Source organism: Pteronotus mesoamericanus, unplaced genomic scaffold (assembly GCF_021234165.1).
Source record: "Pteronotus mesoamericanus isolate MK-2021 breed Mesoamerican mustached bat unplaced genomic scaffold, CSHL_Meso_final contig_90, whole genome shotgun sequence".
NCBI lineage: Eukaryota > Metazoa > Chordata > Mammalia > Chiroptera > Mormoopidae > Pteronotus > Pteronotus mesoamericanus.
In genome coordinates this window covers 29,262,547-29,289,856 of record NW_026555277.1, presented here as the reverse complement: position 1 = coordinate 29,289,856, position 27,310 = coordinate 29,262,547, and the positions used below count along the sequence as shown (strand labels likewise).

The window sequence follows — 27,310 nt, the reverse complement described above, 5'->3', positions numbered from 1 at the left end:
TGGAACGCTGTGGGTCACAACAGCGGCCCACCAGACCCCTCTGGCCAAGGCGGGTCTGTATGTCTTCTCCTTCCTCTTCTGCCTTCAGCACATAGTAGGTGTTGATTAAACATTTGTTCAGTGAATGAGGGCACCAGGTAGTAAGAGCTGGTGTAGGGCTGAACCCAGGTCTCGTGGTGGTGACTGTCATGCAGGAACTCCAACCTTGGCAGGGGAGGTATATTTGGAGAAGCTCCGGTTGTTACAAATTTCTGGGAAGTCAGGCATGAAAACAGCCCCTGTTTTCCCATTTCACGGGTGAGGTAGGGGTTCAGAGAAGTGGCTAAGTAGCCCAAGGTCACATCTTAATTTATAAGAGATGAATTTGTCACTCATTCCTCAGCTCTTGCTTTTCCTACCTCTCCACCCAGGCTGTCTGGGTTACCGCTGCCTCCCCCGCCCCCTGCAGTCTCCCAGGTCTTTGGAAATGCCCACCAGTGTGTTAGGTGGTCCCTTTTTTGATAGGGAGCGTTTGGCACCGTTTTGCTGAGGCCCTCCTGGCACTAGTTCTCCTGGCCCATGCCCTTCCTCACTCTGGGACCTACAGAACCTGGGGCTGGGAGTGTGACGAGGACACACGCAGGTCTTTCTCCAGTCAAGGTCCATCTTCTTGAGCAGAAAGGACAGCAGCATCTGGATCTGAACGGAACTTGCAGGCTGCGCTGCCCTGGGACCACTCCTGCTGCAGGAAATTTGGGCCCCAGCAGTTAGAACGGCTCCCTTCTCTCCGCAGCCCACCACCCTCCACAGCACCTTGAGGTCTGGGCCGATTTTCCCTGCTTGACTCTTACAGGGCAAAGCGCCATTTCTCAGGCCTTGCTCTCTCCCTTTTCCAGGGCGCTTCCAAAATGTCCCTGATCAAGCCCCACCCCCCCCTTTCCAGCATACAAAAGGGGCTCAAACTTTTCTGCTGTGTACAGTGTGTTCCCATCCTCAGGCTGTCCCAGGAAGAGGCTGAGCTGGAGGCTTTGGCCAGTGTGGAGGTCTGGTGCCCCCTGGCAGGGGCAGACAGGTCCTGAGGTCGCCCTAGGACAGTGCCTTCAGAGGGGTCCCAGCCAGCCAGGCAGGGTGAGCAACATGCACAGTCGCCCAGGTCCCCACGCGCAGCAGGGCCCCGTGCTTGGTGTAATGCTCTCCCACTGCCATCTTGAAATTCTTAATTTTTGAACAAGGGACCCTGCATTTTCATTTTGCACTGGGCATTGCAAGTACGTAGCCAGTCCAGCAGCCAGGCTGAGGGTCAAGGGCCACGTGCAGGCCCCATGTCAGCAGCTACCCTGGGAGATAACCATCCACCTCCAAGTCTCGTGTTTGTGACCCATTTTATGCCCATCTCTTGCCGCTTCTCCTTTCTCTGTCATCGCTCCCTATTTAGTGCTGATGAATTGTAGGAGGCGAGGGCTGGGGGAGGGTGGGGGAGAAGTCAGATGAGAATTAGCATGGAGGAAAAACTGGGAAAAAAGTTTAATTGGCTCTGAAACCCCCTCCAGGTGGTTTCAGGGCCGAAACGGCTCAGCTTTGGAAGCCTGCGGTGCGTCCCGAGGCGCACAAATCTCTCCCTTCTCCAGCCTGGAGGAGTCTCTTCCGTTTGGGCAGAAGTATGTGTTCCTTCCTCAGAGAAGCACCTCCTTTGCTTTTGCCCTTTGTTTTCTGCTGCCAGCGTTTCAATGCTTCAGCTCAGGCTGAGCGGAACTGGAGCCGGGGTGCAGGGAAAGCCCTCGTGCCTTCTCCCCCTCGCCACCTTCAAGCACCAGGCAGCCTTCGTTGAAGCACCGTGGGTCTGAGGGCCACTCACATTTTGTCTGCATTTCCTCCCTTCCAACCCCTTCCCAGACCTGCCCTCCAGGCCTCGAAGTCTTGTGCACCACAGCCCCCTGCTCAGCCTCCTTAGTGTCTCTTGAAGCCGCCCCCTCCCACCCACCACCACAGCCATCCTGGAGCCAATACGGGGCCAAATCAGCTTGTTTCTTTGGGAACATCCACCTCACCTGGTGATCCCCAACCTGCAGGATTGGCCCCTCCGGCTTTAGTGCCTGGCCGTCTTACCCTGCAATCCCCGAAAAGCTCAGTGCAAGGGAGGATTCTTACTTTAAAGGCAGGGTGATTTAAAATCCATTCCACTTTGAGAATTTGACAGGACAGCTCATTGGGCTGGGGACAGCCCCCCCCGGGTCTTTGTCCCTGCCCCCCTGCAGGCCCTCCACACAAGAGCATGGCCTGGAGTCCTTTCCAGTGATCAATTGAGTCCCCTGGAGTCCGCTGGTTTTTTAAGAAAACCATGGTTACTTCCTGGCTCCTTGCCGGATTTCACTGTTGCGGTCATTGTTTTCGTTGGTGTTCGCTCTGGCTTTGGCTCTGAGGGCTCTGGTCATGCTGGGCTTTTGAACTGACTTCATCTTGGTGCTAAACATTCATCTTGTTCCACAATGACTCTCCCTTTCTTCTACTGTTCTGGACTTTTCCATATTCTGTCCCCCTTTCTTTTCTAGCCTGTTAACAAGTGTCAGTAAGATGTGCCTGGAGCGAGACAGCCTGGGTTCCGGTCCCGGGTTTTTGCCAGTTACCAGCTGTGTTTTCCTGGGCAACTTGCTTAAACCCTCGGTCTGAATTTCCTCGTCTGTAGAACAGAGATGAGGAGAGTGTCATGTCACCGCCCTCGGGTTGTTGGGAGGCCTCTGTGCTGAGTGTGAAGCAGCCATTGTGACAGCAAGGCTGGGATACGACGGTTGGGACCATGCCCCAACCCTAGAGCTGGGGTGGGGACAGTCCCAACCCTACTGCATTGGGGAGACCTGTGGGAGAGGCACCATGGCACCCCCCAGACACAGTTCTGATCACGGTGACCCATGACTAGTGACTTGGGCACAGCGCCTCGGATTCCTGCGCTCTAGCCATGAGGATGCTGCCTGCTGGTATCGCTGCCTTGAACGTAGTAGGAGGGCCAGCTGGCTGTGGCGACTTTGACTGACCTCTGCCTCTCTTGGATGTTTGTTTCCAGAGTGTTCATGAGCCCACAGGTCCAAGCGAGGGTTATTTGCAGCTGGAGGAGCTGGTGAAGCAAGTGGTTTCTCCTTTCCTGGGCATCAGTGAGGACCGCGGCGCCTCAGGCCCCATGTACACGTTGGGTAAGGAGTGCGGCTCTCGAGCTGCCAGAAGGCTTGATGATAACACTACCAGCCCATTTTACTGGGCCCCAATTATGTGCCAAGACTTTTGCTTTTGATGCAGGCCCGTGCAAATGTGTGCATGTTGATCCCTCATGTTTTTCGGCTGCTCTGTGCCTCGCACCCTTCTCCCCGCTCTGTGATTCTTCCCCAGGGACTCATACTGTGCTTCTGTGGTGGCGCTTGTCTGATCCGCATCTTTGATGAGTGGCTTTGATCTTGTGCTTGTGCCTGCCACGTTAATTTTTCCTGTATCTGATACCAGAAACTGCATTATTGCACCACTCCCCATTTGAGTGAAAAAACCGCCCGTGGTGGTTTGCCTTTGAAAACAGCTGGAAATGGGAAGCCAAGTCTTGCACACATGGCCAGATGAGATGGAGCTGCTGCTCCCCACTCCGTTTCCGGAGGCACAGCCGGGGTCTTCACACCAAGGAAAGGGGCTCCTGGATTTGGAAACCAGTCCTGCTGGGCACTGTCTTGGGGTCTGGAAAGGTAGCGTTATTGAGTATCAGTCTTGGTACTAGGCACCCTGGAGAAGCTAGAGATGAGTCAGATTGTTTTTTATCTCAGCGAAACCTCAGTCTAGATGGGGTAATAGCTCTATAATAAGGCTTATCATAAAAGTCGTTTCTCAGTCACCCTCTGAAACAAAAGCTCCCCAATGTTGGAACCTTTTGTTGGCTGTTCTATCTCCAGTAACTGGTATGATGCCTGGTATACAGTAGGCACTCAAAAATGTATGCAAGAGGGATGGCATCTGTACCCTGAGGCCAGGGTGACCAGCACCCTCAGAGGGGTACAGAGATAGAAAGAGATGCCCCAAATTTAGAACCTTTGGCCCCCTCTTCCTTGCTTGAATGGAAGTGGAGCTGAGCCTCAAAGCAGTAAAGAAAGGAGCAGCCTTGGCGAGGTGCCGCCCCTTCCCGGGCCTCTCTGCTGCGGAGAAAGGCAGGGCCGGCTGCTGTCTTCACGGCCCCTTTGTGTTTCTCTGGAGACAACAGCTTAACCACAGCCACCGCAAATCGGAGGGTGCTGGCCCCAGCCTGCTGCCTGCCAGTTCCCCCCGCCAGCTCCCTCCCGCCCTTCCTTCTTCCCTCCCTCATTCCACGCAGGAGCTAGAACCAGCCTGCGTCGAAATGACAGCCTGAATAGAAACCTGCCCTCCTCGCCATGGCTGGGCGCCATGCCCTCCCCAGAGCCCAGCTTCCTGCTTGGGCTCCGCCCGCTGGTCACCTTGCTGAGGCTCCCTGAATGGGGCAGGAGGACGCAGGAAGATGTCAGGACGCCAGCAGGGGGGGCCATGGCAGGGACTCTGTCCGTCCGTCGTCGCTAGGCCTAGAGCCAGGAACAGGGGTAGATGCAGAAGTTTGTTCAGGGAGGGCTCATGCTAACAGGGGTACCTTCAGTTTTCCAGCTAAACTAATAATACATACTTTTGTCCAATTATGAAGCAAAGGCTTGAGGTTGCATTCTTATACCAAGGCCAATCCTTGCCTTCTAGGGTGTTCTCAGTAGGAGTGGAGAGGGAAGGAAATGTCTCTCTTTGGATTACTTTTCTTTTTTTATTAATTCAGCAAATGTGTACTAAGAGCCTGTTCCAGGCACCTTGTGAGGTGCTGCAGGTATGTCCGTGAACAAAACTGACCGACCCCTGCCCTCTGCGAGCGAGCGCGGTCCAGTGGGGAAAGTCACAAACAATAGATGATGGCTCATCAGGGTACAAGTGCTCTGAGTGGGGAAGTGCAGCGACCGGGGGCCCCATGGCAGGGGAACTTTACCTGGACGGGCAATCAGGGAAGGCTCCCCAAGGGAAGTGATATCTCTGATGGGACCTATAGGATGAATATGAGTTAGCAGAGTAAACGGGAAAGGCAGACTGTCCCCGAAGCAAAGGGAAGGATCTTCAGGAGGGCTCTGGGGTGGGGGTAGCGGTTGCAGCGTTTGAGGAACTGAAAGAGCTTCAGAGCTGCAAAGTGGCGGTGGCAAGGGAAGTCCTGGGCACTGTGCCAGGTGGGCTGGACACCGTGCCACTGAGCAGGCACCGTTGCTCCTATTTCACAGGTGAGGGTTGGGATCGCTTGGCTATTGGAGCCAGGCTTCCAAACCCCCCAAGCTGTCTGCATTCTCCCACGAGCTCCTACCCCCACGTCCTCACCCCTGTCAACTCCTGGGAGGTGATTGTGACTTTACTGAGGGGCTTTCTGGGGACAAGGTTGGCCTTCCCTCTCCTCCCCAGCCCAAGAGGTACCTGAGACCAGACATCTCCCCTCAAACCTGTGGGTATTAAAACCCTGAAACGGCCACGATGGTGCCCTCCCTTACTGACGACGCCCCTTTCCCCTGAGAGACCTCTCCGGCCTCAGTCTTTCCCTCTGTAAAATGAAGACGGTGACGTTGATCCTGCCCAGGAGAGAGCCATGTTGCGATGACCTGCTGATGTCCAGGCTGAGGAGATGCGCTGGACATGAGAAAGCCCAGGAGGGCTTTGCCATGGTCTGCTGGGGCCTGACTGGGGCTGGGAGCGGTCAAGGGCAGCTGGATGGTCATCTGAAAAGCCACCACTTACAAACGCCTGTCCTGTTCCAGGCGCTTGAGCCAGGGCTTGGCGTGTGTTCCTTTCATCCCGGCACCACCTGCAGGGGGCGGGTGCTGTGGGTACCTCCATCGCGGGGTCGTGAAGGCACATCCCCAGGGTCACACAGCGGGGTAGGTGACCAGAGCTGGAGAAGCGGTTTTTCTAAGATGCTCCTTACATGTTTGATCCCGGGATTCGTGGGAAGACTCACTCTCTGCCAGCCAGGCCTGTAGGCTTGAGGAATAAGCCTCATTCCCTGAATCTGCAAGGCCTGCTTCAGAGAGACAAGAGGGATCTCAGGCCTTGTGGAGTGAGTGAGCATTTGTGCGCGCGAGTCTCCCCTCCAAAGCTGTCATTTTTCTAGGGCAGCGGGGGGAGGGGGGCAATAATGAAATCTTAAATAGGCCGATTTGTCAGAACCCAGGCCCCCATCCTACCTTTCTACAGAAGTTCCCATATTTTCCAAGCCGCTGCCCCAGCTGCTGAGAGGGCCCTCCGATCAAACGCCGCGTGCTCCATTTCTCCCGCACAAAAGCCCGGGCCTCCCACACACCTCCCTGCATTGTCTCCGCGGGGGCGGGCCCTGTGTCTGCGGATACTGTAACTTCTCTTCCTGACAAGCAGGCATTCACGGGCTTTCAGGTGCAGGGGCCTGGAGAGGGACACCCACAAAGGACTTGGTGTTCGGGGTCACAATGCCCGCATTATGGCTGCCACTCCGGTGGGGCCTGGCCGGTGAGCCATGGACATCAAAGGCCTGGGAACTGAGTCCCCAACAAAGGGCCGGAGGACCGCCTCACCCAGGCTTTCTTCTCTCAGAGGGTGTGAAGGGGGCTGCCATCGCTGGCTCCGTGCAGGGGGGTGAATGCCAGAGCTGTGCGGCAGTGGGGAGCCCCGTACATGAGGAGGGAAAAAAGGCTCCCCTCACCCTGCTCCATGTGAAAGGCAGGGGGAGGCCTCGGGGGCAGTTGGCAGCCCCTTTCCCTGCTCCAAGGGCACCCTGGCAAGGGAGGGACCCCTTTTTTAGGCCCCAGGGGATACTGACAGTTTCTTCTGTCCCTTAATGGCAGGTTTCCTTCTCTGAGTGGCAAGACCCGGCCTCCCCTGGGGTGAAGAAGTGGGGAGAAAGCAAACAGCAGCAGCGGGGGGAGCTGTCCGTCAGCTCCAGGCATCCGTTTTAGGGCCTCCCGCAGGCGCCCAGCAGGGGGCCGACCCCACTGGGGACGCAGCTGACGCACTTGTCTGAGGGTTGCGTGTAGGGTCTGGTGGGAGTTCAGCGAGGAAACCCTGTCTTCCCCAGGGACTCACACAGCTCAGCGACCCCTGTGGTCTGGGTTCTGCCCACACCGGGTGTTGGGAACCCAAACATTTCGCCCAGAAAGCAGAAGGAAGGGCTGCAGGCCTCTCCGGTGAGTCATCGCGGGAAGGGAAGGCGGGAGCAGCAGTAAGGAGAGAGGTGGGGCCGGCTGCAGCGGGACCCGGGCCTCGGACACTGCAAGGGCTGCACTTCAGCTGTGTGTCTGGAGTAAGTTCCTTAACGTCTCTGAGCTGCCAGGGGCTGAGTGCAGAGGAGAGAGGAGCTGCCCTGTCTCAGGGCAGGACCCAGGCAGAGCGGCTGCCTTCCATATCATGGGCCCCAGCTAGAGGTGCCCCGCCCCTGGGGAACCATTCCAGATGAGTCGTTGTGTGTGCCTCCCCCGCCCTCTCCTGGCCACGGCCATGCTGTGTAGCCATGGCCTGCTTGTCTGTCGGTCTCCCCTTTAGACTGTGAGCTCATTGAAGGCAGGGCGCACATGGTTCTGCTTGTCACGCAGGCCTCAGCATAGACCTCTCCTCTCAGTGAGGGAGTGGACAGCCCGTCTGGGTTCAGCCTGTCAGTCACCCTCCAAAGGAGCAGGCCCATCTGAAATGACCCCTCTGCCTGACTTCTCTGAACCCCCAGAGTGCTCTTGTTGGTACCTCTGCCTGGACATTTGCCGTGTTGACCTGTTTGAATAGTTTTTTGTACGTGGGCCTCCTAAGCGTCACAGGCAGGGGTTCTGTGATGGGATGAACAGTCCTGTCTTCATCACTGACTGTGACTGTAAAGTTATGTAGCTTCTCAACGTCAGGTTCCTTTTCTGCAAAACGGCCTCAAGGAGATTATGTGGGTGAAGCACATCCTTTTTGGATACAGTACCTGGCACAGAATAGATGCTCCGTTAATGAATGCTTCTAAGACAGCTCCCTACAACACACACACACACACACACACACACACACGCACCCAACACCCGAGCACTGGGCTCAAGCCCCTTTGGCAGGCCTCGTATCACATTCATGTGTCTCTTTCTCCTGCAGTGAGCACGGCATTTTGCACGTTGTAGCTCAAGAAGTGTTTGTTGCCGGGATGGGGGGAGGGCAGGAGTCACGGGGACCCCCTCCTCTAGGTTGTCCACCCTCACTCTGGCTCCAGCTCTCAGCAGCAGCCCCGATGGCCTCTCGTCAGTTTGCTGCCATTCAAACCCTCCAAGGACTTTGGGCTGCTGGACTAAAATGCCAGAGAGGTGGGCAACGTCCAGGCACCCATCTGAGACACCTTTCCTGGCTCACTCCGCCAGGCTGAGGTCCGTGGATACCTTCAGATGAATTCCCGTTTCTCCCGAGATGCTGCATGTGTCTGCCAGGCGCCTCTGTCCCGCATGCCCTCACCTTACCTGTGCCTGGGGCCCCGCCTCTGCTCCAGCTCTTTCCCCTTCCTGGATGTGCATGTAGGACATGCCCAGCGAGCAGTCTCACCCTGTCTCCAGCCAGGCTGGCTGTAGAGTTGGGGCCACAACACCGGTTTGGCAATTGCCAATCTTAAGTGCTTGCATTGAACAGCAGCAGAGACAAATGAATTGTTTTCAAGGGCATTTTTAAAGGATGGTTCTTTAATGGGGTCTCTGCTTCTTTGAACTCTTCCAGTGCTTCTGTTTTATAGGTATCGATTTTGCGATCATAAAAGTAATACATGGTTATTGTAAAAATGTGGGAACGCTATAGAAATGTGTGGCTTCGGAGACAAGCTCTGCCACAGTCTGGCATAGATTCTTCTGCCTTGGTTGCTCCCTGGCGTTTTGTCGCCTCTTCTTTCTTTCCCATTGATTAAGAGGTTTTGACCCCCTTGCTATTTCCTCCTCAATTACAGCCTTCTCTGGCTTTTCTCTTGCAGCCAGGCGCCACTCCCGGGTCCGGCCCAAGGTCACCGTCCTGAACTACGCCTCCCCGATGACCGCCATCAGCCGGCCACTGAATGAGATGGTTCTGACCCCTCTGACGGAGCAGGAAGGGGAGGCCTACCTGGAGAAGTGCGGCAGCGTCCGGCGGCACACGGTGGCCAATGCCCACTCGGACATCCAGCTGCTGGCCATGGCCTCCATGATGCACCCTGGCTTAGGCGAGGAGCCTGGCGCTGAGGACAAGTGCCTGCTTCTGCCGCCCAGCTTCTCCCCGCCCCACCGCCAGTGCTCCAGCGAGCCCAGCATCACCGACGGCCCCGACCAGCGGGAGGAGGTGGCCGGGGGCAGCCCGGAGGACTCGGAGGTGAACAGTGCTTCCCTCAGCTGAGTGCCCGCCTCCGGGGCTTCCCGACTCCTGCCCGGCAACCGGGATGAGGACGGCTCCATGCTGTGAATCGCCGAGGGGCTCCTCCTTTGGACAATTGCTGCCGTCTGTCTTTTTGGGGACAGGCCCGGTCTAAGTGTCCGAGGGGGAGCCCCTGTTGTAAACCTCTCCGTTTTGGTGACTGTGACCACTTCTTCGCAGCCACATAGACCCAACTGTCTAATGTTCACTTGCTGGCTTCCAACCTTGCCTACCTGACTCGGATCCTCATCTCTGGGCTTCCCTCCCTCAGACATTGGACTGTCCGATGGTCCCAACGACATATCCCGGTGACCTTGGCGTTGCCGTGGCAGGAGGTTATCTGAGCTGCACACCAAGCCAGTGAGGATGTGTTGGCTTTCAGAGTTCCCCTGTAGGTCTGGTGAGGCAGAGGCTTGTGGGTAAAAAGATACCTTTTCTCCCCTGTGTTTGTTTGTGGGGAGTGAAAGTAGACAGCAGCCCTTACCAACCAGGGTTCTGGGAAAGTGCCTTCCTTGTTTTTGTTTCAGAATTATGGGGAAAGAGCTGCCCCTCTGCTGGTGAGGGTCCATCCTCACCTGCATCCAGGCACAGGAGGGCCAGATGGCCGGGGAAACCGGCTTTGATTAAGCCTCTACGTTTCCCCTTCAGGCTTCCCCCAACTCAATGAACTAACCTCCCAGGTGGAGTAGCTGATGCCTTCCTCCCTCTCTTCCTTTAGGAACTGACTGTTTCCTGTTGTAGATGAAGGGCCGGCTGATAACCGACCAACTAGTGTGTTCCTGGATTTGACTTGAATTTTTAAAATGTACATCATTTCAAAAACAATTGTTTGCAAATATTTGCACGTAGGATCTTTCACTGCTCCTTTCTGACGGGGTGTGTCTTCAAGCTAAGAAATAAGCAAGCCCTCCAGGAAAGGAGACTAGGCGTGGTTCAGGGGTGAAAGTGATCCATGATGGGTAGGGTTCAGAGGCCACAGAGATCTGGAAGTGGCTGGATTTGAATCCAGAATGACCTGTGTTTGTGAGTGTCGTGGCTTATGGGAGAAGCTGCACTGAGGTAGGGAGACAGCCTCCCTTGTGAACACAGGGTTGTAGCCAGTGGAATGTCTCAATGCTTTACAGTGGGGGGAGAGGGGGGTGGATGTCCATGGGGCCTTTTGGAGAGATGTTCATTCCCTGTGATTAAAGAAGTACCCAGGTGTGCCTGGAATTTCTAACGTGAGGTCTCAAAATGCTACTGAGGCAGCAGACTTTGGCACTGTGCTGTCTCCTTACTCCGTTCCCTCTAGGTTTGGGCTTTTTCTCCATCTCAGATCTCTGTTCTTTGTATTCACCTGTTGGCCCCACTCACAACAGGTCCAGAAGAAAGGAGAAGACTCCCCTGGACCCTTCAGGCACCTCCTAGGTATCCTGTTAGGCTTGGAAGCTTTGTGGATAAGATCCCAGAGACAGGAGTCAGCTTGGCTTCCACCGTGGTGGGAGGTGGCTGCAAGGGGACAAGGACAGTTTCAGTGGCTCATCAAAGACTCGACAGCATTTCCCTTCTGGGTGAAGATCTGAAATGCGGCCAGAGTTGTGCTTTTTGATGGCTTGTAATTTGGAAATTGTGTTTAACAAGTTGTTTCATGTTCATCCTTCTACAAGAATGATGGAAGGGAAATGTCCAAAGGAGAGCTGAGAATTTCAAACAAAAAAATAATCTTGGGGTATGTGTTGGGTAAAGTCCACAGATTGACTAACATGCATTAGTAGGCGGAACATCAGTAAGCAACAACCTGACAATTTATTTAACTGATGGCTTCTGTCCTTTGGTACACTAAACTCTTGGGACTGGTATTTATCGATCCAGGCAAAGTCATTAATCATGCTTGGGTTTGTGTTTTTTAGTTTACAATGTTAGCAATACACATGTTTTTAAACGCCTTTTCTGTATAGTAAATGACCCGGATGGGGATAGCAGTCATTCAGTGGAATATGTGAGCTCATAGCCTGAGAAGGCACATGTCAGTCCAGACCCAGCGAACTTAATTTTGCCAATGACTGTTAGGCAGTTTACAACTTCACCTTGATGTACACACCTGAGGTTTGTACAGTAAATATTTCAGACTGTGCATATGCGAATTTTGTTCGTGTTTATGGGCATTTCAGCTCTCAGAGCTGGAGCAAGAGTGACAGCTGCTGTGTTTTTAACCACTGCTTCTCCCCTTTATGAGATGAAGATTCATTTTCGTTAAGCTAGGATGTTCCTGTGGCTGAGGTTTAATGACAGGAAGCGATCACAACTCTAAACTCTGAGTGAGCTCACAAACCAAAACCCTTTCATGTTGTCTGTTTCCAAAACGGATTCAATAAACATTGTTTTGTACACGTTACCTACCCTGTTCCCATGGGCTGTGCCCTGAAGGAATTTGCAAGCGCAGCAGTCCGCCATGCGTCCTGTCCTCACACTCCCTGTCCCCACTTCTCCTGAGCCCCTGTCCCTTCTTCTGTTGCCTCCCCTCCCCTCCAGGGTTAGCCAGCAGCCTCGCCCCAGCTAGCTTCCCTGGGTTTTGTTTGCCATCCTTGTTTGGATTGGCAAGTCATTTCCTGGAGAAACGGCCTGTCTGCGGAGCTTGGAAAACACCGAGCAAAGTCTGAGAAGGCAAAACCTCTTCTCAAACCAGCTCGGCCTCTTCCCGGAGTGTCTGAGCAAGAGGGGCTTACCGTGTTTGCTCACGGACTGTCTCGTGTTCCCCTCAAGTTCTGTTTGGCAGAAAGAATGTATAATGTTTCACACTTGGTGTAAGTTTTCCCAGGGTGGCTGGAGCAGCTAAGCCTGAAACCTCTGGAGGTTTAGTACAAGCATCTAAAGAGCTGTGACGTGAGCTTATTGGAGGTCCTGGAGGATGTGAACGGGAGTGTGTACGTTTCTCTTGAGTCTTCAGAGGCTGTAACTGCAGCAAGTAGCCGCTGAGCATTCTGCTTCGGTAGATTTCACGTCACTGGAGCACCCCGTCTTCCCTCCTCCTTCCGCTCGTCTACCCATCAGGGATTTGCGGGGCTGCCCCTATGTGTAGGCATTTTTCTTGGGCTGGGGATGAAGGGATGGACATAACCAAGGGGCCTGGTTTTTTGAAGCTCACCATCTAACGAGGAGAGGCTCATCATCAACTCAACCCAGGAATTTCAAGTAATGGACGGTACCGGATAAAATAAAACCACAAAACTCAGTGACTCACGGGTGACCTCAGGTGAGGTGACCAGGGAAGGTCTTTCTGACATTGATAAGGAGCCAGCCTTAGAGTCTGCTTTCATTTTCTATTACTCCCATAACAACTTCGTAGCTTACAACAACACATTTATTATCTCACGGTGCTGTAGGCTGCAAGTCTGCCCTGGGTCTCACTGGGCTGCGATCAGGATGCAGGCAGGGCTGTGTTCCTTTCTGGAGGCTCTAAGGGAGACTGCACTCCGTCCTTTACCGCCGTGCTCCTTGGCTGCTGGTCCTCTTCCTCCATCTCCAAAGCTGGCAACGGCGGGTTGAGTCCCTCTTGTACCCAGCATGCCAACCTACATCCTGCCTCCCTCTTCCACTTTTAAGGAACCATGTGGTTCCGTTGGGACTATCTGGATAACTCAGGATGACCTCCCTCTCAAGATTTCTGAGGGCCCTGCCTCTGCTGCCCCCTCTGCTGACGTTGCTCCTAGTAGGAGAAAGACCAGCCATGCGGTGTGCTGGGGACCCAGGGAGGATGAGGCTGCATCAGGTAGGGGAGTGGGGAGGCTGGTCTCGGTGTCCAGGACAGACTGGCTGGCCTGGCTCAGAGGCCTTGGAGCCTGGTCTCCACCCACCAGGGCCTGAACGCCCGCAATGACCATGATTCTGGAGTCCCTTGCTCACGTCTCTCACTCCGCATGTCACATGCCTGTCAGGCCCTCGTCACCCCATTTGGAGCTCTGTGACTTCGTACCAATTTGTCTGCAGACTTCATCTCTCCCTATGGACATCCCCAACTGGTTTTTTTCTAAAATGCAACCCCTACTTGAAACCTCTCCTTGGCTTCTGATAAAATCTTCACACCTGAACTTGACTTCAAGATTCTTCCCAAGCTGACGCCCACCGGCCTTACTAGCCTCCTTTGCTACTCTGATTGTTCACTGTCCTGGAAAGCTGCCTTCCACCTTCACACCCTCCCTCCTTGCGTCTGCTGCTCCCTCCCTTCTCTGGGTCCAAAGAGCCACTTCTATCTTTATGCAGTCTCAAGCCCTGTCCCAGGGAGGCAAGCATGCCCGGGGCCTAGCAAAACAACGTTTAAAGTCGTGTGTTGAATCAGTTCGTGGGAAAGTGATCATTCTGATCTTCATCCCTTCCCTCCCAAGTATTTACAGAGAGGACCTTCACCCTCTTCCCTTTCTCTTCAGGCAGGGACCTTCCCGATGCTGCTCTCTGAGCACATTCCCGCTGAGGCTGTGTGGCCAGGTGACCTGTGAGCACGGGCTGGGGCCAGGTCTGAGCCCTTCCTGCTCCAGCCAGTGGCTGCCGTGTCCCTGCAGAGAGCCATCCTGGGATCCACTGAGCTGCTGCTTTGCTCAGGAGCCTGTCCCCTTTGTATCTAAGGCAAGAAATTCCTTTGGGGCCTGGAACATGTTCCTGAGGGAGAGAGCCAGAGCCCCTGTTGTTTGCAGCAAGGCCATCTCTTTGAAGAAAGCCTCCTGCCAATGAGTAAGAGGAAGCCCTGGCCAGCTTTTAGCTCAGTTGGTTAGAGTGTTGCCCAGATATGCCAAGTTTGCGGGTTTGATCCTTGCCAGAGGGGTCAGGGCATGTACCAGGAACAACCAATGAGTGCCTAAATAAGAGGAACAACAAGGTGATACCCCTGCTCTTTCTCTCTGTCAATACATTTTAAAAGATTTTTTTAAAAAACCATCTTTAGATGCTTGCAGCAGGCCAGTGCGACCCTAGCCCCCCCTTCACTCAGGGTCCAGCACAAAGGAGACTCACACACCACTGCTACCGTGTGCCGAGCACTATGGGGACGGTCCTCACAGCAGTCATGCAAGGCAGGTATCACCCCCATGAGGCATGGGTCCTTGAGGCGATGGAGCTGGGACTCAACCCCAGGTTCTTCCACCCGCGTCCGGCGGTCATCCTCTCTATTCCGTGAGGTATCCTGGCTTGATGTAGAGTGAGGACACAGAGCAGATTAGACCAGGGCTCTAAGGTGCGCTGGTGTAGGAGAGGAGCCAAGCTGCCTCTCTTGTTTTTCTCCAGACACTTCTAGAAAACCACATGGGCAGGGAGTGGGGTGGGAGGACTCCGTGTCTTAGACGGCAGACGTCTTATGTGGAAAAGGTGTCAGTGTTTTTTTCCCTTTAAAATCAGTAACTTGAAATTTGGCTCTAAAACAGAATATTTTAATATGTTAAATAATCACTTAACAAATAATACAATTAATAATCCTATCTTTAGAATTACTATTTAAGATACAAATTAAAAAAAAACTTTTTTAAGTTCAGCTTACAAATTTATTATTTCAGAAGTCTAGCTGATTTTAGCAATAATATTGGTGGAGGCTTCGACTAGTGCCTGGTCCTATTTACAAGCTTAGCTTAGCACTTCAAAACACTTTTAAATGCATTGACAAAGTGAATATACTGATTTATTTTTTAAGTATTTCAGTTTTTCTGACAGCATGCAAAATCTTTCCAAATCCTAAATTCTTACAGGAAGTAATGCATTAAACTTACATACAAATAAGGAAAACTTTAAACATTCTAATACTCTACTTAAACTTAGATGTCACCATAAACAAAACCACAAGTCTAAATTAATTACTTAGCTATACATTTGAAGGTGGAGTTCTACAACTTTCACTCTAACAGGACTTATTGTCTTAAATATCACGTGTATCTAAAACATCAACTATGCACAGATTCCTAGCTCATTTAAAAATATCAGTTCTATAGTTTTGTTTCTCTTAAGTCTTTCTACACTTAAGCCTCATCTCTGGTGTGCTGGTGGTTAAGCTTTTTCCATATTTTCGGATGCTAGGCTCAGATGCTGCACACCACATTTCCGCTTTGTTAGCTGGTCCCTGTTAGCTCTGCCAGTGGGGGGCGTGCTAGAGGGAAGCTGGTGGAGTGAGAAGAGACCCATCTCTCAGCATCGCCTGGCTGGGAAAATTGGGTCCAGCAGCAACAGGTAGTTCTGTTTGCAGTTTTTCACAGTCCCAGAAGCAGCCTCAACATCTCCCCTCGGAGAGAGAGCAGCGGCTGGCCTGGCCCCTCAGAAGCCTGAATGCCAGCTCTCGGCCAGTCCTCCAGCCCTTCGAACGTCAGTCACCCCCTCAACTCTCCCTTTTGTTTCCCCACCTCTAAGGTTGGCAGTTGCTCCCTGCGGTTACCACTTCCAGGACTCCACTGTGTCCACTCTTTGCCATCTCATTTGTCCAAAATCTGACCTGTAATTGTTGGTATTAAATGCTCTCTGTTAAAATGATGGATGAGGCTTTTGATCCCTGAATTGACCCTGACTGATAAACAGGGGTTGACAATGAGAGTGAAAAGGGCACACTCCTAAACACGGCAATAACCATCCCTGTTAACTGAGGTTACTCATGACCAAGTAATTTCCTTTGGATGTGAGACCCAGAGCTGCTGATAATTCAGAGTGGTTATTCTTACCCCCACTCATCTAAGGAAACTAATATTTCAAGTAATTTTGGTAATTCATGAGATTACTGGTGAAGTGAACTCGGTTTTTGTCCCCAACAGCACCTGGATGATATTTATGATGGCCTAGTCAATGATTTCATAACCTAAAAAAGTGCTCTTGCTGGTAGTTGTCTGACATGGGTGTCTACTTCTTCACTCCACCCTCAGAAGCATGCCTTTCTCACCAAGTCACTCATTACATTGGTTCTTAATTGCCTTGGCCTTTTGTCCTACGTTTAACGAACTTTGAGAAGAATCCCAAGTAATGTAAATACCTTGAATCTTAATAGCCTCCTGAATTCTTTCATAGTCTCAGGACCATGTAATTTTAAAGAAATACCTAAACTTCTGTTTTATATCAGTGAAACATCTCAGAGAGTTTTGTCTGGGATCCATCTTATGAGATCATTCCATTCTCTGTAGACTGATCTAGGATCAAGTCTATTGCCTGTCAACAGAAACTTTTGCTGCCCATTCTAAGGTAGTTTGAAGACAGGCTCAATAAATGGAAATAGCATAAGGCTTCTGGTTCTGGCCGTAGAGGAATGGTTTGTCTCAGATTAATCTTCCTGCCAAAATACTTATAAAAGCTGGACAAAATACGTAAAGCAACTGTTTGAAGGAATTGGAGAGCGCCCAGTGCAGGCGGGATCTGAGAGGCTATGATCCCTAAGAGAAGGGAAATGTATTTGGCAATCATCACATTCATCCTGGCTTTTCCTGAGGGCATTTTGCCAAGTTACTGGTGGGGGTGGTTGGTGGGAAGAATGGTGATCGCAGAAGCAGCAGTCTTGTTGGGCTCAGATCAGAATTTAAGCCTGCCAGGGTAGCTGGGACCTGAAGGCAGAGTGATGGAGAGGACTTAATGAGAAAGCTACTCTTCAAGTTGTTGGCTGACTCCTAAACTGAGCATGCAGTGAGAACGTGAGGAAACCCAGCAGGAAACAGCAGCTGGGAAGCTAAAGAGGTGAACAGATTTCAGCAGTTGAGGAGGCAGAGTTCAAGTCCTACTGAGCCAGAGGGGTTTTGGTCTACATCCTGGGCTTTTGGTTAAGACCCCAGAAAGGCCACACTGTAGGAGTCAAAGTCACGCTCAAGAGAAAGATGGTAGACTAAAACACAACTATATCTGTGATTACATTCAATGTAAATGGACTGAACATTACAATGAAAAGACAAAGATGGTAGATTAAAAAATAATAATATGTTTGTAAAAGACACTTTAAATGTTGGGACACAGACATTGAAAATAAAAAAGATGGGAAAAGATATATACCATGTGAATGCTAGCAAAATAAATTTGGCATTGTTAATTTAGAGTCATGCAAATTTCATAATGATAAAGCTTGTTTCACATGAAAGATTTATACGACAATACATACATGATCATCTATTGGTCATCAATTATATGCCAAACACCACCCTAAGTGTCACATTCATTGTGCTGTGTGACCCTCTGATCAACTTTATGAAGTAAATGTTATTATCCCCCAGTAGATGAGGGAATTGAAGCTCTGAGAGACTGAGCCATTCACCTAAGGTCACCCCACAAGAAAATAATAGACGAGATGCAAACCTGGTTCTGTCTGACCTCTGCGCTGCTTTCTCAGCACCACAGCCCGGGTTGGAGAGGACCCCTGAGGGCACAGGGGAGCACACGCTGTGGGGACTCCAAGAACTCCAGCTGGGAAACCCTTCAAGAACTAGACGGTCTGTCTGACTCCCTTACGCGGGCACGTGCGTCACACGCACGCACGCACACCCCTGTAAATGCTCTGCTCTTCCATACCAGCGATCCCCAGAGGCAGAGAGATCTTCCAGTTCATGGACTATTGAAGCTTGATTTCTTTGAATTTCTTAGTCCAGGTTCTCGAGAATCTGATCTGATTCCAGAATTATGCGTCTGTCCCTGATTCAGTCAATCGGCCAAACTCCCCAGAGAAACCAGGGGATGCGATTTCTAATTTAATTTTTCTCCTCTGTCCTTCTGTTGGCACTGTGGTCACTCAGACCCTTTTCCACGTCCAATGACTGGGTGGCCTTTGAAAAGTTATTGGACCTCTTTTTCCTTCTTCTGCAAAATATAGTTAAGTATACCTATTTTGCAGAGAAAAAAAGATATACATACATACACACACTTACATACATGTGTATGCATTTGCATACATACAGGTTAATTTAGGATGTTTCTGGGTAGCACAATCACGAGTGTTGATAGCAACATTATGTGTAATAGCCCCCAAATGGAAACAACCTGAACACCTGTCAATGGATGAATGGGGAGACAAAACGAGGTATGTTCACACAACGAAGTTCTATTTGGCAATAAAAAAGGAACAGCTTATGGTATGTACTCCATCATGCACAGGCTTCAGAACGTTATGCTGAGTGAAGGAAGCCAGACACAGGAGACTGCGTGTAGAATCCCATTCATATGAAGTGTCCAGCAAAGGCAAATTTATCAAGACAGAAGACAGATGAGTGGTTGCTTGGTGGGGCGGGGAGTGGGGTGTAAGAATAGAGAATATCTGTAAAGGGGCATCAGGATTCTTATTGCTGGGATGGGAATGTTGTAAAACTGATGTATGATTTAGTAACTTGTAAAGTTACTAAAAGTCTTTGAACCATATGCCTAAATTCACATTTTTTTTTTTTACTGTGGTACAAAACACATAAAATTAGTCATTTTAATCACTTTCAGGTGTATAGTTCAGCAGCATTAAGCACATCGCATTCACACACCTGCGCACCCGTCGCCAACACCCATCCCAGCTGAAGCTCTGTCCCCGCTGGACAACCCCCATGTCCCCTCGCCCAGCCCCTGGCAATTGCCATTCTATTGTCTATTTCTGTAGTTTTGACTATTCTACATACCTCATGTAACTGAAATCATACAATATTTGTCCTTTTGTGCCTGGCTTATTTTGCTTAGAATTAGATCTTCAAAGTTCATCTATGTTATAGCATGTGTCAAAATTTTCTTTTTTTCTTCCTTTTTCTAAAATTTTATTTTTAAATCATATTTATTCTATTACAGTTGTCTCAGTTTTCCCCGCTTTACCCTCCTCCACCCATCCCACCCCCACCCCCTGCTCCCACAGTCAATTCCCACTCTGCTGTCCATGTCCATGGGTCATTCATACATGTTCTTTGTTTAGTCCCTTCTCCTTCTTTCCACCATTGTCCTCCTTCCTCATCCCCTCTGGTCACTTTCAGTCTGCTCCAAGTTTCCTTGCCTGTGGTGTATTTTGTTCATTAGTTTATTTTGTTGAATAGATTCCGTTTATAGATGAGATCATATGGTATTTGTCTTTCACTGACTAGCTTATTTCACTTAGCATACTATTCTCCAGTTCCATCCATGATGTCGCAAAAGGTAGGAGTTCCTTCTTTCTCTTTTCTTAAATGCAGATTGATTTTATTTATTTATTTTTTAAATGTCAAGATCCATGATAAAGTATTAAAAAATTTAAATCCATTATAAAGTGTCAGCAATTAAGACCAGATGACACCAGCACAGAAATAACCAAGTAGATCAATGAAATAAAATGTGCATTCTAGAAACAAACATATATATCTGTCAAACAATGTAATATATGATCAAATTGGTATTTCAAATCAATGGGGGAAAATAAGGCTTATTCAACAAATAAGGTGCATGGACCACTATTACTTGAAATAAAACAAATATAGAGCCCTATTTCACACATTATATAAAAAATATTCAGGTGAGTTAAAAATCAATATGTAAAATCTAAGGAATTTTAGGAGAAAATTCAAAATAATATTTTTCTTACCCTGAAGTAACATATTCAAATCCAGAAGCTATAAAGTAAAATATTGAAAATATGCTATATTAAATGTTTAAGACTATATAGTAATATACATATAAAAAAAGTTAAAGGAAAAGTAATAGAATAGGAAAGTATTTGCAACACATCCAAAAAAGGGTTAACAGTTTTTTTTGAGGGGGGGCAAAAATTCTATAACATTTAATGAAAAAATGGATAAAGAATACCAAAAAGTCATTTAAAGCTTTTAAAAAATAATAGGAATAGGCAAGAAATACACAAAAGCAACTAATAAAGTAACAGTTAAAATAACACATCATTGTCACAATCAGATTAATAAGTAGTAAAACTATTGGTAATATCAAGTATTGGCGACTGTGAAAGGAACTGGGTATTTATAGACTCTTTTTCTTCATCTTCTTAAAGCAGTCCCTTTAGCATATCTTGCAATGCTGGTTTGGTGGAGGTGTATTCTTTTAGCCTTCTTTGGTCAGGGAAACCCCTTATTTCGCCTTCCATTTGAACTGAGAGCCTTGCTGGGTAGAGCAGTCTTGGTTGCAGGCCTTTACTTTTCATGACTTGGAATATTTCTTGCCATTCCCTTCTGGCTTGCAGTGTTTCTGTGAGAAGTCAGCTACTAGTTGTACTGGAGATCCCTAATATGTTACTTCCTCTTTCTCCCTTGCTGCCTTTAGGATTCTCTGTTTGTCTTTGATATTTGCCATTTTAATGATGATGTGTCTTGGAGTGGGCCTCACTGGGTTCCTCTTGAATGGGACCCTCTGTGCTTCCTGGACTTGGGTGACTTTTTCTCTCCTCCAATGAGGGAAGTTTTCCATCATTACTTTTTCAGACAGGTTCTCTATCCTTTGTTCCTCGTCTTCTCCTTCCGGTATCCCTATTATACAGATATTATTATGTTTCAGGTTGTCCTGCATTTCCCTAAATGCCTCTTCATTCTTTTTGAGTCTTTTCATTTTCTTGCTCTTTCTGAGAGCTTTTTTCTACCTTATCCTCCAGCTCACTGATTCGATCCTCTGCTTCATCTAGCCTGCTTTTGATTCCTTCTACTGTGTTCTTCAATTCAGAAATGGTATTCTTCATTTCCTCTTGTCTCTTATTGATAGTTTCTATGTCCTTTTTTAAGCTGATATAGTTTGCAGTAAGTTCCTCATAGTTTCCTTGTAGTTTTTTGTAATTCTCTCTGAGCTCACTGAGCTCATCGAGCTTCCTTAGAACCATTGTTTGGAATTCAATATCTAATAGTTTATTTGCCTATATTCCATTTAGTTCTCTTTCTGGGGATTCCTCCTTTCTCTTCAGCTGGGGGGTGTTTCTTTTTCTTCCCATTATTTGCAGGACTCTTCTTTTTTGCTTCTGCTTCTTAAATTGATCTGTCTTGATTTCCTGACTTTGTGGTATGAATGTCTATGGTAGGAGACTGCTGTTTTTTCTTTGTGGATCTGCCTCTGATGATGTCAGATGTTGACCCTGTCTGACCCTAGGCAGTCTGTTCGGGACTTTCAGGAATCTACTGTCTGTGGCTGTCTCCTTTAGTTGTTAATCTAGTCACTCTGCACTCAGCAGGCTGGCTTAGAGGCACCACAGGGTGGGGCAGCATCCCTCCTAGGGGCGGGGTTATTGGGTCCTCTGACGCAGCTCCCTCTCAGGGGAGTGGTCTCTGCCTGAGCAAGATGGCTGCTGCTGCATGGGGAACAAGTCAGCACCAGGACCCCACTGGCCACTCTCTCTGTTCTCCCCCTAAAGCTTCCATCCCAGTCTCTCCTCTGGCGTCTCCAGCCCACTCTGTCCCTGCCTTTGCCGGAAACCAGGGTAAGTGGCTGCAAATAAAAATTTATACGTTGGCCCCTAAAGGGCTACTTGTGTCTCCAGCCACCTGTCTCTGGCAGAAAGCAACCCTGCCACTTTTCGCAGCTGGCTGTTTTCTGTGTACTTTTTGAGCTCTGGTGCTGCAGGCTGGAGAGCCCCACTTTTGGTTTAGACCCCACTCTTCTCAGGGGGATCCAACTGCCATTTCCATATTCATTTGGTGCTGTTGCCCGTGGGCATCCCAGCGGCCTTCCTGAGTCTCTACCGCACTCCTTACCAGTTAGGTTGTGCTAAAGCTGATTCTTCTGTCTGTCCGAGATTATAAGGCTCCTCTCCGGCTATTGTTCAGTTGTTTGTTCCAGGTGGTTTCTCCACAATTTAGTTGTAATTGCAGGTTGGTCCTTGGAGGAGGTCAGTGTGACTTTCACTCATTCCTCCACCATCTTGATTCTGTCCTAAAATTTCCTCTTTTTTAAGGCTGAATAATATTCCACTCTAGTTATCTATCACCTTTTGTTCATCCATTTATCCACTGATGGATAGTTGTGTTGTTTCCACTTTTTGGCTGTCATGAATAATATTGCTATGAATATGGGTGTACAAATATCTTGATATTGGTGGATTTTATCATGTAAAACATATCTCAAAGTTATTTAAAAATTACTTTTCAAGATGTAAAGAGCTAATAAATGATAGATGCTGTTATCAATAGCTTAAAGTTGGTAAATTTGATCAACAAAGTGAGCTTTTAAAAATTAAGTTATTTAGTAAAAAAGACATGTTCATGGTTTTAAAAAAGGAAAAACACATAAAAGCATAAAGAGGAAGGAAGTATCTGTAATCTCACCTAGAAATAACACTGAAAGATGACTGTACAAAAATTGCTGAACTTTAATTTTATTTTAAATTAGTAGAAGAAATTGAAATGAAATGAAGTTGCTGAACTTAGGTTTTTTATTCACAGCTGTGCTATTTATTCCTAAAATACCTCTCTAAAAACAAAATGAGATATGAAAAAATATTGAGGTTGGTTTTTCTATTTAAATATAAATTTCTTGATGATAAAGTTTAATTTCCCCATGTGGACAATTGTTTCATCAAAATCAGAGGATATTTCTGATGTTTAAACAATGAAAGTGCCTGAATTTTTAGATTAAAAACAAAAGAACAAAGCTGAAAATCTTAGCAAATGTTTAGATAAACTTCAAAGAGAAATTATCAGGGAATGACTAGTTTGTGAGCCAAATATCTACGGAGATGATAGATTACTTATTTAAAAAGCAGGAAGAAGTGATTGTAGCTAGTGTCAAAAATAAATCCAAGGAGGCTACACATGAATTCTGAATTTCAGTCAGTTTTCTCCTCCCTCTGAATTAATTGGTTCTTGGTTTTGAATATATCTGCTCCAGCCTGAATGTTCTAAGTCAGAGGTGTAAACACATTCCATGCTCAGCTTTCACTCACTGCAAAAAAGAATTATTTAAAACTTGGAAATAAGGCAAAAAGTTAGGCTGCATGTTGAAGGATTACTTAATTTCCCAGGAGAATGTATCTGTGTTTGATTTTGCTTTCTATTATTTGGTAATAGCTCACATACTGTGAGGTTACATGTTAATTTGTATTTTTCTGTCTGGTAGGAAAGATAACCCCAAAGGTTATAATTTTATTAGCCTGCAGGACATCAACCAGTTTCTTCTGTAACCTAGCAATCTTATTCTAATGTTCTTTCTTGTTTTGAAAATGCTTTTCCTGGTGGACTACGTAAACTCTTTTTCCTTACATGCTCTTGGAATCAGCTTTACCGTCTAATGGTTCCATTTATAAATTAATGAGCTGAATAAAACTCATGCCTGTTCTCTCTTTGAACGAGAGCCATGACTTTACCATTTTAACAATGAGCCTTAGTTGACAGACTTCAGATGGTACTTTCTCATCCCTTCTGTGACTGTGTGTTGTTACCTGCTGTTGGGTGACTTCTAACTCTTGGTGACTCTGCATAACATCCACAGTGTCCTGTCCTCCACAGCCCTGCTTGGCTCCCGTAGACTCATGCCCACGGCTTCTGTAATGGAGTCCGTTCCTTTCCTAGCTGGTCTTCCTCTTTTCCTGCTGCCTTCTCTTTTCCCAGCATTATTGTCTTTTCCAAAGAACCCTGCCGTCTCATGAAGTGCCTGAATGAAGTAGTACAGCTTCAGTCCTGTGATTACTTACACTCTTTTGCAGAAGAGTCACCTGGGATGCCCATTTAGGATTCAGATCCCCCAGCCTACCCCTCAGGGAGTCCAACTCCAGGTGTTTGGCCTGAGGCCTAATGATGCTCATTTCAATAGGCAGCCCAGGACATCCTGAGGCTGCGTCTTCAGACCAGACACCTTGGGAAAGCCTTGCAGTGAACTGCCTGGTTGTTATCGTCCTGGTGGACTTGGTTCTTACTGCTCGGCCTGGTCAGAGGTGAAGGGGGTTAAATGTTGATGCCTTGGTATGGACTACAGCCCAACAGTCCATTTTCCTAAACTTCAGTTTGGCGATGGCAGTTGATCTCATATGCTCACCCACTGACTGGCTGAGTGAGAACAGGGATAGGATAGAGGGGACGCTCAGGACTCTGTGTATCTATGGATTGAAATTGCTGATATTCAATTATTTCTGATGCTACAAAAATGACTATTGTGTATGGGTTGACCTAATAATTTCCTGGGTGTTTCCAATTTGAAGTTAATTTGGCAACCAGCTTGTGACTGACAATTGGGGCATGGAATTTCCAGTATCTGGGGAAAGTGTCTTAAGGCTTTCATCAGGCTTAAAGGAAAAAAAAAAAAAAGGAAGGAAGAAGAAGAAGAAAGAAGAAGAAGAAGAAGAAGAAGAAGAAGAAGAAGAAGAAGAAGAAGAAGAAGAAGAAGAAGAAAAGAAGGAGAAGGAAGAAGGAAGAAGAAGAAGCAGCTCTTCCTCAAAATGCACAAAGTACAACTTTTTGCATACAAGCTCAGGAAGGTTTATGGATTCAAACAACTGAGAACTCCACGTTAACCCTGGTTTACACACTTTTTTCTGAGGGCTGCATCTGTTAGGGATGGATAGAGCTTTGCTGCCCCCTGCTGCCACATGGTTCTCAAACTGGGTTGGCCCTCTTCATACCTGCCTTGCAGTTCCAAGTTTTGCCGGAGCTGGAACTGGCTGTCCTCTCACACCCACTGACAGAGTGGTCCCCTTCTAGGCAGCAATGGGCACCACAGACGCATTGTTTTATAACTCCCATGTAATATTGAACTACTGTTAGTACAGGGTGGAGGGATGTTGTGCTTTGACGGAATGCTCTGCCTAGTCTCGTCTAGAGCACACCCTGCAGGGTTATCAAATTCTGGTGCTAAGGAAGTTACTTCATATCTCTGTCCTGTAGATAACTGAGAGCAAAACAAAATAACTCTTGTTTCTACACATCTTGACTTCTCTTCCCTACTGAGAAAGAAGCTAGGTCTTGCCTCCTTTTGGACTTCATTTAAATATTCCTGGTCGGTGATATGTTCTTTGGGTTCTTTTTGAATGGGTTATAACATCTGCCTGGTTCCTTCAGGAAGAGTTAATAAAATCTTTTTTTAAATGTATTTAAGTTTGATAGAATGTTTTTTTTTAAATGCATTTATTTCAGACAGGAAGGGAGGGAGAAAGAGGGAGAAACGACAATGTGTGAGAGACACATCGGTTGCCTCTTACACGCTCTCAGCTGGGGACATGGCCCGCAACCCAGGCACGTGCCCTGACTGGGAACTGAACTGGTGAACTCAGTCCTCAGGCTGGTGCTCAGGCCACTGAGCCACATCAGCCGGGGCAGAGTTAATAAAATCTTTAACACCTGCTCATTTGATATCTGTATAAGAGCCATAATTTGACTCTTTTTTGGCAAAATTTTCCTTTAATAAAGGCCAGGACCATATTAGAGATCTCTGATTGTCATCTGAGTATGAACTAGCTAGTCCTTTCCTTGAAAGCTCACAATCCAGTCAAGGAGACACTCAAGGTTGCCAGTAACTCTGAGCTTTAAAGAGATCCACCCTTCTTCTCCCCACCCCACCCTTTATTCAAACAGGGAGCGCACCACCCTGTCATCGCCTCAGGGGAGGTGCCTTGGCAAAAAATAAAACAGAGCAAAACAAAAAGCCAAAGGAGTTAGTAAATCTTTCTAAATTTTGTGTTCCTGAGGCTGGAAGAATTGAGAGGAGCAGTGAAGGGGGTGAAGATCCACCTGCTGGAGAAACAGAGGAAAGGGGCTCTCCCCTCAGCCAAACACTGATGTTATTACCTCCGGAGAGGCAGGAGCCACAGGACCAGAAAACATCAGAATGCATCAGATGCGTGGGAAAAGCAGGTGTTTCATACACTTTTTGTTTCCCTTGAACCAGCGTACATTTCCTTTCTTTCTTTTCTTTTTCTTTCTTTTCTTTTTCTCTTTCTTTTTCTTTCTTTCTCTCTCTTTCCGTCCTTCCTTCCTTCATTCTTTCCTTCCTTCTTTCCTTCCTTCCTTCCTCTTTCTTTTCTCTTTCCTTTCTCTCTTTCCCTCCCTCCCTCCCTCCTTCCCTCCCTCCCTCTCTCTTTCTTTCTTTCTATCATCTATCTAATTTACTGTAGGTAGTGGGTAAAAAAAAAACCTTGCAAAACACTGACCCTAAAGACATTTTTAAAAAGCTGAATTCAGCTCTGTTAGCCTAGTTGTATTCAGAAAACCTGCTTTCTTTCATTCTTGTCTGTAACGGTGGCTCCAAAGGACTATCAGATTAGGTTGGAAATACATTTCACTTTCAGGCTCCTAACTATTCTAAAGGGAACAGTTACCTTCTTTAAGGACTTCTGGTGGGGCTTTGTCTACTTTATGCAGACACCTGAAATTACGTGGCCAGCTGGGGAAAGGAAAATTAAGACAAATTAAGACAGAGGCCAGACCTCCTCAGGTGGACAGCACTTCCCCACCCCCGCGGTCTCGTTGTCTTTCCGTCTTTCTCCCTCTTCCCCTCTGCCAATCAGGATACAGCAGGATGGGAAGGATCATTTTTTCAGGACTTTAGGGTCTACTTGTTAGTGTGGTTTTATTATTAAGCTTTCAGAAGCATAAATTCTGTGAAGATCAGACTCCCTGACTTACATTTATATTAACATGTGCAAATCCCTACCCAGACAGACCAAGCCAAAAATTTGTGATTATGCATCATCTCCTGACAAGGCTGCAATTGTTACTTTATAAAGTAATCCTGCCCCTGCTGGTCCCTGTACAAAGGTTAATTTAAAAAATGTGACAGGAAAAAAAAATGTGTCAGCTGTGTAACAGACATTCACAAGCATGAATCAGAAGTGTCAAGAAGCTACCCTAAATTAGAGGTGGAATGTTTTTAAAAATTTATGGCTTATGTGATTAATACTAGTATTTAACTTTGGGAACTTTCATTTTAAAGTTAAGGTGGAGTTTTGTAAAGTAACAGTTACACGTCTTAACAGCGCTTCCACCCCATTTTGGGAAGTAGACCTTATTTGAGGAGACAGGGTTGATGCGAAGAAAGCTTACACATGATTTTGACTCCCCTCAGGAGAGGCGGACATCCCTTAAAAGCTCATCCAGGG

At 48.0% G+C, this 27,310-nt stretch overlaps 1 protein-coding gene across 1 annotated transcript in view; it reads left to right on the top strand.

Moving 5' to 3' along the window:
* PRR5L (proline rich 5 like) overlaps positions 1–9,965 on the top strand; it is a 67,768-nt gene extending 57,803 nt beyond the window's left edge. The window contains exons 8-9 of the mRNA XM_054585895.1: positions 3,038–3,164; positions 8,975–9,965. Of these exons, the coding sequence (XP_054441870.1) occupies positions 3,038–3,164; positions 8,975–9,369 (522 nt within the window). The 3' untranslated portion in view covers positions 9,370–9,965. The remainder of the gene's footprint in view (positions 1–3,037; positions 3,165–8,974) is intronic.
* Positions 9,966–27,310: the final 17,345 nt, after the last annotated feature.